Source organism: Onychostoma macrolepis, chromosome 02 (genome assembly GCF_012432095.1).
Source record: "Onychostoma macrolepis isolate SWU-2019 chromosome 02, ASM1243209v1, whole genome shotgun sequence".
Classification (NCBI taxonomy): domain Eukaryota; kingdom Metazoa; phylum Chordata; class Actinopteri; order Cypriniformes; family Cyprinidae; genus Onychostoma; species Onychostoma macrolepis.
The window spans coordinates 35,946,777-35,959,863 of NC_081156.1; the positions used below are offsets into that span (position 1 = coordinate 35,946,777).

At 36.5% G+C, this 13,087-nt stretch overlaps 1 protein-coding gene across 1 annotated transcript in view; it reads right to left on the minus strand.

Moving 5' to 3' along the window:
- The window catches only part of LOC131552638 (voltage-dependent calcium channel beta subunit-associated regulatory protein), a 28,827-nt gene extending 21,609 nt beyond the window's left edge, over positions 1-7,218 (minus strand). Inside the window, exons 1-2 of the mRNA XM_058796548.1 lie at positions 7,092-7,218; positions 1,554-1,616 (exon numbers count right to left, since the gene is read on the minus strand). Of these exons, the coding sequence (XP_058652531.1) occupies positions 1,554-1,592 (39 nt within the window). The 5' untranslated portion in view covers positions 1,593-1,616; positions 7,092-7,218. The remainder of the gene's footprint in view (positions 1-1,553; positions 1,617-7,091) is intronic.
- Between the last annotated feature and the right edge of the window lie 5,869 nt (positions 7,219-13,087).

The window sequence follows — 13,087 nt, forward strand, 5'->3', positions numbered from 1 at the left end:
CCATCAAAACCAACACAAATTAGAATGTTATTCGGCACTAAATCGAGAGTACACCATGGCAAGCTACCTGAGCACAGTGACTGATGTCACACACACACTCAGCGAGCACAGTCTGGCCGTAGAGACGGGCCGGCACACACACACACACACACACACACACACTCAGCGAGCACAGCCTGGCCATAGAGACGGGCCGGCACACACACACACACACACACTCAGCGAGCACAGCCTGGCCGTAGAGACGGGCCGGCGCAGACAGATATGGCTCTCCCGCGAGGAGAGAATCTGCTCCCACTGCAGTCTGGGAGAGATACAAACAGAGCTGCACTTCCTCACAGAGTGCACAAAATACCAGGACCTTAGAGACCACCTTTACCCCAAAATTAATCATATATTTCTCCAATTTAACATTTGTAGCCCAAACGAAAAACTTTGTTTCATTCTTGGCAAAAAAGACAAATGTGCAATTATTGCTGCAAAATGTGTAGCATCGTGCCATCACCTGAAGAACAAACACAATCCAGAAACAAACAGCCAGTAGACGTGTATAATGCTCCAATTCTCAGTCCAGTAGTTACTTTCTGTATTATAATGTTTTTTTGTTGTTGTTGTTTTTTTCCTACACGTATCTGTGTGTGTAAATTACATTTCCATATTAGTTATATATTACATATTAGTTATAATATATAAATAAATGTTCAGAAGTTCTAATGTAAATGTTCATATGTTATAAACCATTTTCTTTGTTGTCTTAATGCTTTGGCAATAAACAATGTATTTTTGTCATGCCAGTAAAGCTAATTGAATTTAACTGAATTGAAATTGAATTGAGTGAGTGTCTGCGTGTGTGTGTGTGTGTGTGTGTATGTGTGTGTGTGCGCGTTTTTGTGAAAAGTCAGGACATAGATGTGTATAATGACGAGGGTATGGCAGGTATTACAAGGAGAAGGTGACTTTTCAGGACATTACTCCATGTCCCCACTTTTCAAAACACTTATAAATCACTCAGAATGGAGTGTATTGAAAATCTGAAATAGCAGAAAGTCTCCTGAAAGGGGTAGGTTTAGGTGTAGGGTTGGTGTAGGACAATAGCACATACAGTAAGTACAGTATAAAACCATTACGCCTATGGAGAGTCCCCACTTTTCACAAAACAAACGTGTGTGTGTGTGTGTGTGTGTGTGTGTGTGTGTGTGTGTGTGTGAGTGAGTGAGTGAGTGAGTGAGTGAGTGAGTGAGTGTGTGTGTGTGTGTGTGTGTGTGTGTGTGTGTCTGTGTGTGAGTGTGTGTGTGTGTGTGTGTGTGTGTGAGTGAGTGAGTGAGTGAGTGTGTGTGTGTGTGTGTGTGTGTGTGTGTGTGTGTGTGTGTGTGTGTGTGTGTGAGTGAGTGAGTGAGTGAGTGAGTGAGTGAGTGAGTGTGTGTGTGTGTGTGTGTGTGTGTGTGTGTGTGTGTGTGTGTGTGTGTGTGAGTGAGTGAGTGAGTGAGTGAGTGAGTGAGTGAGTGTGAGTGTGTGTGTGTGTGTGTGTGTGTGTGTGTGTGTGTTGTACTCACAGTGGTGAGGCGCGTCTGTAACGGAGACTCATCACTCATGGTCTGAAAGCGTGTGTGAGACGCCTGTGAGAAACACAAGAGAAAATGACAGGCAGTCAGACGGACAGACGCTCGTCCATCATCAGGACCCCAGAGCGCTGACTCAGCAACATCAGCAGATTCACTACAGAACGACAGTCCGTCTGGATCAGAACACACACACACACACACACATAACTCACACACACATACTTAAATTTGTGGTTTATGGGGACTCTCCATAGGCGTAATGGTTTTTTTACTGTACAAACCGTATTTTCTGTCGCTCTACACCTAACCCTACCCCTTACAGGAAACTTTCTGCATATTTACTTTTACTCATTCTGTATGATTTATAAGCCTTTTGGGGACAATGTCCTCATAAATCACCTTCTCCTTGTAATACCTGTCATACCCATGTCATTATACAAATTTGTGTCCTCATATGTCACAAAAATGCACACACACTTCCACACACACACACACACACACACACACACACATACACTCACATGAGGCAATTCATTTGACTGTATGACACGAACACTAGTCCTTCCAGACAGTGTCATTTTAGTGCCATTGATACTGTATACTATTATAGTTTTTCTTAATACTTTTAGATTTTTTTTTAAATACATTTTTTGTTTTTGTTTTTAATTTTAGTTTTAATGATCTAGTTTTGTGTTTTTGTAATTTTTAGGGGGTTTTGTTGTTGTTGTTGTCGTTTTATTAATTTTTAGTTTTAATTTATTTAATTTTAGTAATTTTAGTATTTCAGCTTACACTACAAAATTAGAAATCCTGCCTAGGCAACTATATGCTATTTTAGTTAGTCACACTTTATATTAGGTGGCCTTAACTACTATGTGCTTACATCAAAAAATAAGTACAGTGTACTTATTGTGTTCATATTGTATTGCAAAACACTTCTGCTGTTATTGGGGGGGATACGGGGAGGTTAGGGACAGGTTTGGTGGTATGGGTCGGTTTAAGGGTGGGTTAAGGTGTGAGGGATGGGTCAACAGTGTAATTATAAATGTAATTACAGAAATGAATTACAGATGTAATTACATAAAGGTATTATTGACAATATAAGTACAATGTAAAAACATGTATGTACACAATAAGTACATTTTAACAAATTATTAATTTAAATGTAAGTACATAGTAGTTAAGGCCACCTAATATAAAGTGGGACCTATTAGTTTTTGTTAATATTTTGATTATTTATTCATTTTAGTTATTTGTATTTTCTTTTTAAAAATATTTTTATTTTTTATTATGTTTCCTTAAATTTTATGTGTTACTATCATTTTTAGTATCATTACTATTAAGTTTTTAGATTTAGTTTATTCAGTTTAAGTTATTGTAGTACTTCAACAAAATGAAAATCAGAAATGTTGCCTTTGCAACTAGCTGAAATAAAATATACTTCATTTAATATTTTAAAAAAAATTATTTCACTTAATGTTTATTTTATTTTAAGTAATGAAAATATTATTTTATGACTTTTTATGAGTTTTATTTAATAATATCCCTGTTTCCAGCACAGATCAATATCTGAATGCAAATCGTAAAATACAACCATATAATATTTGGTCATTTTACTAATTCAATTCAATTCAAATCAATTCAAGTTTATTTTTATATCGCTTTTCGTTGCAAATCGTTGCAAAGCAGCTTTACAGAAAATTACGTTTCTACAATATATTTAGTAATAGCTTATCAGTGGTGACTATGTCAAACTGATGTACATATGGTACTAATTGTGTGTTTGATCTGTGTGTTTATGCATTTATACAATTACACATTTTACACTTCAGTCGGTAGCACTTTATTTTACGGTCCTGTTGTGCATGAATATGTACTTGTTACAGTAATGACAATAACTGGGTTATAAGTAGGTACTAACTCTGAACCTAACCTAACCACGTAGTTACCTTATATAATCCAGGACTTTCTTAGGTAAGTACACAGACTGTAAAATAATGCACAAGCCTTCGGTCTATATGAGATGTTATTGCTGTTACTGTTGAGTTTATGCAGGTCATGCAAATGTTAATGAATGTTATGTTTGATTACTCTTGTATGACACACAGGTGGTCATGTGACGCGTGTCCTGCAGCGAAACGGGCCGAGACGCACTGGACTGAGACACACTCCAGTAGGACCGATGCCACACACACACACACACACACACACGTCCAGTGAACTAGAAGCCATAAACAGTCGGGCTGTGCTTGACTCAGCATTCATTACAGCTGTTTAAGTCTCTGACCGCACACACACTGACCATTAACCAGCGACTCTGTGCTTCCTGTGCATGTGTGATGCTGGGAAACTGAGCGGCTCACTGAGTATTCATGAGGAAAACACACACACACACACAGCACAGGAGAGCCAGAGATGCCCGCTGATGTCATCTGGGGCATTATGGGATTGATGGAGGATGCTGTGGTGCTGATAACTGCAGAAAGTAGGACACAAGCGCTGCAGCTACACACAGAATACAGCAAATCAGAGCTGGATGCCTTCAAACACAACAGAAAATCTCTATTCTTACATTTTTACATTTACAACTTATATACAGTCATGGCCAAAAATATCGGCACCCTTGGTAAATATGATCAAAGAAGCCTGTGAAAATTAATCTGCTTTTGATCATTTATTTAAAAAATTCACAAAAATCTAACCTTTCATTGGATAATAAGAATTTAAAATGGGGGGAAATATCATTATGAAATAAATGTTTTTCTCAAATACATGTTGGACACAATTATTGGCACCAGTAGAAATTCTTATGAGTAAAATATCTCTGAAGTATATTCCCATTCATATTCACAATTTTGAGCACTCCAGGATGATTATGAACATGGAATTATCCAGCCATGGCTTCCTGTTTCACAGAAATATAAATAGGAGGGAAAACAAAGCCCAAATTCCCTTAATCATCATCACAACGAGAAAAACCAAAGAATATATTTCTGATGTGCAGCAAAAGATAATTGAGCTTCACAAATTAGTGAAGTGGCTTTAAGAAAAGAGCTTGAGCAGTGAAAATTCCCAGAATTCCGAGGACCACAGCTGGAGAAATGCAGAAAATAGTTGAGTCTCGGGGTCAGAAAACCTTAAAAAAAAATGGTCAAACAGCAGCTACATCAGCACATGTTGTTTGGGAGGGTTTCAAGAACAATTCTCCTCGCTCATCCAAAAACAAACTCCAGCATATTCAGTTATCAGACACGACTGGAGCTTCAGATGGGACTGGCTTCTATGATCAGATGAAACTAAAAAATGAGCTTTTTAGCAGCAAACACTCAAGATGGGTTTAAAAAGTACCCCATGTGTACAATGAAATATACTGCTGTATTTTTGATGTTGTGGCCTATATTTCTGCTGGAGGTCCTGGACATCTTGTTTAGACGCATGGCATCATGGATTCTATCAAATACCAACAGATAAAAAATCAATAAGTGACTGACTCTGTTAGAAATCTTATAATGGGCCATGTTTGGATCTTCCAACCGTACAATAATCCAAACACAAACCTCAAAAACAACACAAACATGGGTCACTGAGCACAAAACCAAGCTTCTGCTGGCCATTCCAGTCCTCTGACCTGAACCCTGTAGAACATGAGTGACCTGAAGAGAAGAAGCTGTGAATCTAAAGGGTCTGGAGTGATTCTGGATGAAGGAATGGTCTCTGATCTCTTGTCAGGTGTCTCTAACCTCATCAGGCATTATAGGAGAACATTTAGAGCTGTTAAACTGACAAATGGAGATTTCAAAAAGTATTGAATAAAAGGGTGCCATTAATTGTGGATTAGAGAAAAACATTTATTTCATAATGATATTTCCCCCCATTTTAAATTCTTATTATCCAATGAAAGGTTAGATTTTTGTGAATTTTTTTAATAAAAGATCAAAAGGATTAACAATGCAGATTAATTTTCACAGCCTTCTTTGGTCATATTTACCAAGGGTGCCGATACTTTTGGCCATGACTGTATATATATATACATTCAAACCAAAGTTTATTCAGACACCTCCAACATTTCTCACATCATCACAGTTTATTCACTATAGTTTAGAAAATGGTAATAAAATATGAGAAGAACTCAGAGTTAAACGGAGTCAGAACACATTGATCTTGATGATGTCAGATAACTTTGATAGAAAGGTATGTAATGAATTCAGTTGAATAGCTGTCAGCTGTTAAATTTAAGAACACAATTAGATAAAACCAATTTAGCTCAACTAATTACCAAGCAATGCATCATTTTGTTCAGTCTGTGTGTAAAAAGATCACATTAGCAATTAAAGAAAAAACACTTAAGCAAGATATGCTCAGCTCAAAGTGTCTGAATCATTTTTAATCCCAAATTTTACTGGAAGTCCACTGTATGAAGAATCTTTGGGTATAATATGTCACAGTTTACTGTATTTTGCTATCCTCACTTACATAAATGAACTATAGTGTCCTGCACCCACTCGTAAAAAAAAATATCAAAAATTATATCTGGTGTCTGAATAATATTTGGTTTGACTGTATGCATTCTGAACTAATTATGCACAGTATTTAACATTAAACAATATATACAATATATTATATATAATACAATATATTAAAATGAGGGTTTAATATTTAATATAATAATAATAATAATCTGAAAATATGCAAACATTGTCCAGTCAATCAATAGTATGTGTGTGTGTGAATATATATATATATATATATATATTGCACATTAAGTACTCACAAAACAGAAAACCTGCTCTATCTATTTTATATTTTATGAGCACATTTTTACATTTATATATATATTTGTTTGTTTTACATTTTTAATAACCTCAAAATGTGCAAATATTGGCCAATAAGTGTCACAAGTCTATATCACAAGGCTATACACACACACACACACACACACACAATATTGTATCAGCTTGTTAGTTTTTATGTGTTTATCAGTTTTTGTACACTTTTAGAACCTCGGAATGTGCCTCTAGCCAGTTAATCAGAATGGCTGAAGTTTTTGAGAGTGAATGATCAGTGATGAGGCTGTAGTTTCTTGTGTAACTCGGTGATGTCAGCTTGATTCAGGAGATCTGTACATGTGAATGCATGTCGAGCGTTACATAAATCATATCATGCAGTGATGCTGAATGAAACTCATACAACAGCCTTTTGTTGACGCGACGCGCGCTTACAGTTAATCCCGCGCTGCTGCTGCTGCTGACTGACGTCATTATTCATGTTTTGAACCTGAGGCTTGACATAATAACGCGACGCGACGCGACGCGCCACCTCAGTCCGGACGCGACGCGACGACCACGAGTCGCAGGTTTCCATCATCTCAGACACAGATACATTAGCGACGCGTTGCATCGCAACCCAAAGACGCGTTTGTTTGTTTGTTTGTTTATTTGTTTATGTATTGATGAACGCCAGACGCATGCAGAACGCGCCGCCGCGCTTCACACTCGCCGCATTTCCAACAAAACGCAAAATTACACTCACCTATGTGTAATTCATGCTGTCCGACCGAGGGACGCGTTATAAGCGCTCGCCAATGGCACGACGCTCCAGCAGCGCGTTACATCTCATCCGAATGGCAGCCGGACTTTATGAATGAAGAGGAGCGACGCCACGCCCACTGGCGCGCATGACGCGGGCGCTGGGATTCTCCTCATGTGCGTCAGAGAGGAGGAGGAGGAGGAGGAGGAAGGTGCTTCACTGCAGAAACCACTGATTCACAAAACCAGAGCAAAACCTGAACCGGGTCTGGACTGGTCCGCACTGCCGCGTGACGTCACGGATTGATGCATGAAGATACACACACACACACACACACACACACACTCACTCACTCACTCACACACACACACACACACACACACACACTCACTCACTCACTCACTCACTCACACACACACACACACACACACACACACACACACACTCACTCACTCACTCACTCACTCACACACACACACACACACACACACACACACACTCACTCACTCACACACACAGAGAGAGAGAGAGAGAGAGAGAGACAGGGTTATGTTAATGGTGTGAAAGATCTCCAGATCATCAGTGAAAATCACACATGTGCTGATCGATTCTTATGATGCTGTGGATGAAAATATTGATCCGTGTGTTTGCTGACATGTTTGTGGAAGACGGATCTGGAGAAGAGGCGGCGTCACTCAGATCAGCACAGTGATGCATACTGACAGTGATTCATCTATATTCAACATCTGACAAATCACAAGCTCTTATTATGCATTTATTTATGAAAATATGGCAAAATTTATGCAGATGACAAATATCGCAAATGAATATGCAACTTGCACATTAAAAAGAAGCTGCAGGCCCAGCTTTCACAAACGGGGCTTGATGAGCCGATGGAAAGTCATAAAAATGTCAAATTAAAATAATTTTAATTTTAAAATAAAAGGAATCAGAATAAATCACTTAAAATTAAATTATACAAATGTAAATTTAAAGTATTTTTTAAATAAAACAACCAAATATATATTTACTAAAAAGTAATAAAATAAATCATTTGAAAAATAAAAAGCAATCAAAATAAACTACTCAAAATTAAATTATAAAAATATGAAACTAAAATGTTTTTAAAACTAAAACAGTCAAAATAAAACACTTACTAAAAATGTATTAAATTAAAGAAATGTTCAATTAAAATAAATTATTTTAAAATATAATAAAATATAAATATTTGATTTGTTTGGCTACAGTGACTAATATCAGTGAATATGTGAAATATTAACTTAACATCTGAAGAAAATATATTTCAAATATAGCTCAGAGGGGTTTGGCTAACAAAAACATTTGCTGATAGATTTATAATTAGCTTAATAATTTATAAATATAATGTTTATTGCATAGTTTTAGTTTCATTTTTGGTTAGTGATATAATAACTCTGCACTCAAGCGCTGTTTTCTGTGAATATATTCAGTGTTTCTGCTGCAGATTCTCTGATGAGATCATGTGATGTTTGTTCCTCTGACAGCAAAGAGTCACTTCAGTTTATTCTGGACTTGTACATTATTTATTTATTTATTTTTAAAAGCAGTTCATGCATTTCTAGTTCAGTTCAGAGTCAGACTTTACGGAACTGATTCACTAAATGAGCTGAAAAAAAAAAAAGGTTTAGAAACAATTTTCACTCTTGCTTGAAAATGTCATAATTACAAAAGAATGGCAAGAAACACATTGAAATAAATGTAAATGATTTTAAGTTAAAAAAAATAAATAAATAAATAAAACAAATCTTGAAATATGTACTGCAATAATATTTTTTAGGGTTTTTTTTTTTGAAAGGTCTGTAGTGTTGTAGTTCCTGTGATGAACGCACGGTGTCGCTGTTTCCCTTCATTTCATTACTTTACAAACAATGATTTAAAAAACACTTTTTGTTCCTGAAATGCACCCTGCTGCTGGGATCAGTATAATCCTGGTGTTTTGGATCAAAGGTATCCCAATCTTACTAAAACATTTAGAACAACACAAACTGACGATTCGATCCAAAACCAAGACTGGATTTTGTGATCTTCAGAATCCTTTTTCATTTGAACAGCTCATTTTCAGGATTTGATCCAATCCGATCAGATTGCTTTTGAACAGCTGATCTGAGAGCATCATGGGCCAGTTTTTCTAAAGGTTTAATCTGGATCAGAATGATCTGGGTTTGGAAATCCCATGTTTTGCTATCCAGGATCAGGTAACCCATTTTACTTTAGTGCTGGATTTTTAAAGCAAAATTGGATTGGATACACACTTTTTCAGATTTCCAAATCTGCATTACTAGTGCTCTACGGAGCCCCTAAAGGGACATGATGATGCCGAAAAAATTAAATAAATGCCAATGTTTAGCATTCTAGTTTTGCATTGCATTCATACAAATAACTACTTCTGACTGCTTCATCTCTGATGATTGTGCCAATGTAGTTTACAATCAGTGATTTTAAAAAAACTTGAAATATAATATTTGTATGATATTGACAGCTATTTGGGGATATGTTACATGTTACAAATGTTGTATTTTTCTTCCTGAAATCCACTCTTCTTCTGGGACCAGAATAATCCAGGTTTATTTTTGGATCAAAAATATCCCAATCTTACTGAAACATTTTGAACGGCACAAACTGAGGATTTAATCCAGATCAAGACCAAGATTAGATTTTGTGATTATAATCTGAATTCAGAATCCTTTTCTTTTGCACAACTCATTTTCAGTCCGATCAGATGAGTTGAAGAACTGGCCCGAGAGCATCAGATGAAGTTTAGCTTCACTCTCATCAGCAGTCCTGAGCGTCAGCGGCAGACGGAGATCTTTAAGAAGAGTCTGAGTGAATGTGTGAATCGTGTGGCTTTATGAGCACTTTATCAGATCAGACTCGCGCCGATTACTGGAAGCACTCATAACCGTGGGCCGCAGCGGCTTCCTGCGCAGATCGCCTCCTTCACACTGATGCTAAACATCTGCAGCAGCTCTCAGAGCATCTGTCTGCAGCGGCGTGTGTCACAGAAATCACAGAACTAACAGAGTGAAAGTTCTCAGGCCTCTGACGGTGGAGAGGTAAACACATCGATACTTTTATTCATCAGGGATGCATTCGATTGATCAAAAGTAACAGTGACAACGTTTATAATGTTACAAAAGATTTCTATTTCAAATAAATGCTGTTCTTTTGAACTTTCTATTCATCTGTGAATCCTGAAAAATAAAATACATCACAGTTTCCACAAAAATATTGTGCAGCACAACTGTTTCCAACATTAATAATAATCAGAAATGTTTCTGGAGCAGCAAATGATTTCTGAAGATCATGTGACACTGAAGACTGCAGTAATGATGCAGAAAATACAGCTGCGCATCACAGAAATAAATTACAGTTTAACACATATTCACATAGAAGACAGTCATTTTAAACTGTAATAATATTTCACTGTTTTTACAGTAGTTTTGATCAAATAAATGCAGCTCTGGTGAGCAGAAGAGACTCTTTCAGAAACATCATTAAACATTAATCACAGGAATTCATCTACTTTATTTTTTAATTGTCAATTTTATTTATTTATTTATTTTTTTAAATTGGGTGTAGAAACAATTTTCACTCAGAAATCACAAGAAAGTTCCTCAAATAATTACAAAGAAATGACAAGTAATGCATTGAAGTAGAAAAACTGAAACAGTTTTTTTCTTGTAAAACATATTCCAATATATATATATATATATATTTATAGTATATCTGTTGCAGAGTTCATGTCACAGGATCTACATTATTTGTGGCCAGAATGTTTTTAAGCATAAGCATAATGTTCCATATACACTCAGAACCATTCAGTCAAAGAACCGTCTCTTTCTTACCTTTTTATAATCTGAAGAATCTTCTTTCGCCACAAAGAAGCTTTTGTGAAACAGAAACAAGGTTCTTTATGGAGCCATTTAGACAAAAAGGTTCTTCTATGGCATCGTGAAGCACCTTTATTTTTAAGAGTGTATGCGTCAGGCGCCACAAGCACATGCTGTTAAATAAGTGAGGATCCTGATGATTTGTGTGAATTTTGATATGATTTCTGACGTCAGAAGATTCACTTCAGATGATGATTCCTGGACGTCCGGTGATCAGCTGAACACATGCACAACAGATGCATTGATAGCAGTGTGTGATTAAACGTGCTTCTATTATAAAAGCTCAAGCTGTGTTTGTGTTTCAGAGAGGTGATCACGAGCAGAGCTGAGAGTCGGTGTGTGAGTGCACATGAGGATGAGGATGAGGATGAAGAGGCGGATGTGGGCTGGAATACAGTGATCTATTTCAGTCCTGCGATGGGAATACAGTGACGCGTCTCTGCCGAACGGATCCCGGTCTGATCACACACTCCTCCACAGTCGTCGCATTACAGCAATGCATGAGAGAACACACTCATCTCATCTTCAGACATAAATTAACACACACGCATCTGATGCTGTCAGATATTTAGAGTAATACTGTACATCCATACAGCGCTGGCCAAAATGATTACAACACTAGTATTATCAGCAGCTAAAAATGGTTTTAAAACTGTTTTACATTTACATTTATTACATTCACATTTATTTATTTAGCAGATGATTTTATCCAAAGCAACTTATACACGTGATACAGATGAGATTTTCTCATCACTAGTAAATTTCACAAATAAGTACAAAGAAAAGGCAAGTTATTGAAATAAAGTGAAATGTAAGTATAAAGACTGAAATTGCATTAAAATGATCAAAAGTGACGGTAAAGACATGTATAATGTTACAAAAGATTTCTGTTTCAAATAAATGCTGTTCTTTTGCATTTTCTATTCATCTGTGAATCCTGAAAAATAAAACGTATCACGGTTTCCGCAAAAATATTCAGCAGCACAATTGTTTTATTAAAACATTAAAATAAATGTTTTTTTTTTGTTTTGTTTTTTAAATAGAAAGACTGAAATTAATAATCCAATAATCTAAAAAAACACAGTTTTTACAGTTTATGTGACTGACTCATTCTTCTGCAGCTTGTCAGTCGTGATCTCTATCAACTGTAGTTTTACTGTAACGAGTTTCATGAAGAATCTCTAAAGATTGTCTGTTTGTGTTCCTCAGAAAACAGCATACAGGTTTGAGATGAAGTGATGGTGACTGCTCCTTCACAGATAACAGGGAACGTTCTCAGAATGTTCTAGAAAGGTTTTCTCAACGTTATGAACAGCAGAATGTTCATTTGTCTTTAATACTGTTCTTAAAACTTCCACACAATATGCTATTTATATATTGTTGACAGAACATTTTAATTTTGAAACGTTTTAGTTGGACATTCGTGTAACGGTTTTTTAAATGTTACTTGTTTTAGAACGTTCATTGAACATTTAAATGTAACATTCCCATAATGTTAGAACATTTAAAATGGAATGTTCCCTCAACAACAAAACATGTTGAATGTCAAACAATGTCAAAGAATGTTTTCATAACCTAATGGCAATTTTAGCAATATATTTCTGCTAAACTGTGGTCTCTGTAATGAGTGTGAAACGGGTTTCCTGCTCATTTTGACCCAAACTGTGATCCGTATTGTGTTTTACTCGAATGCGTTTAACAAACATCCTGACAAACCCGTGAGTAACTCGTATTACTGTAACCTTTACATAAGATACGGTGTGGATATTGTAAAACAATCATAAAACAACATGCATCATGGTATCGGAATGTTCTGTCTCAGGAACAGGGCTGGGAATTTCACTCCACATTCCTCCGGAGCACAACCCTCCTCCCACAACATCACACTCTCAGATATGAAGTGATTAATAACTTCAGCAAACCATCACACATTCCTGAGCGCCGCAGCGTTTGGAAAAGCAGGAAGTGAGCGTTCGATGCGTTGAGTCACTCTGATGATGATGATGATGAGGATGAGGATGGACACGAACACTACAGTAAACAGGCCGTTCTGATTCATCAGAGCTCATG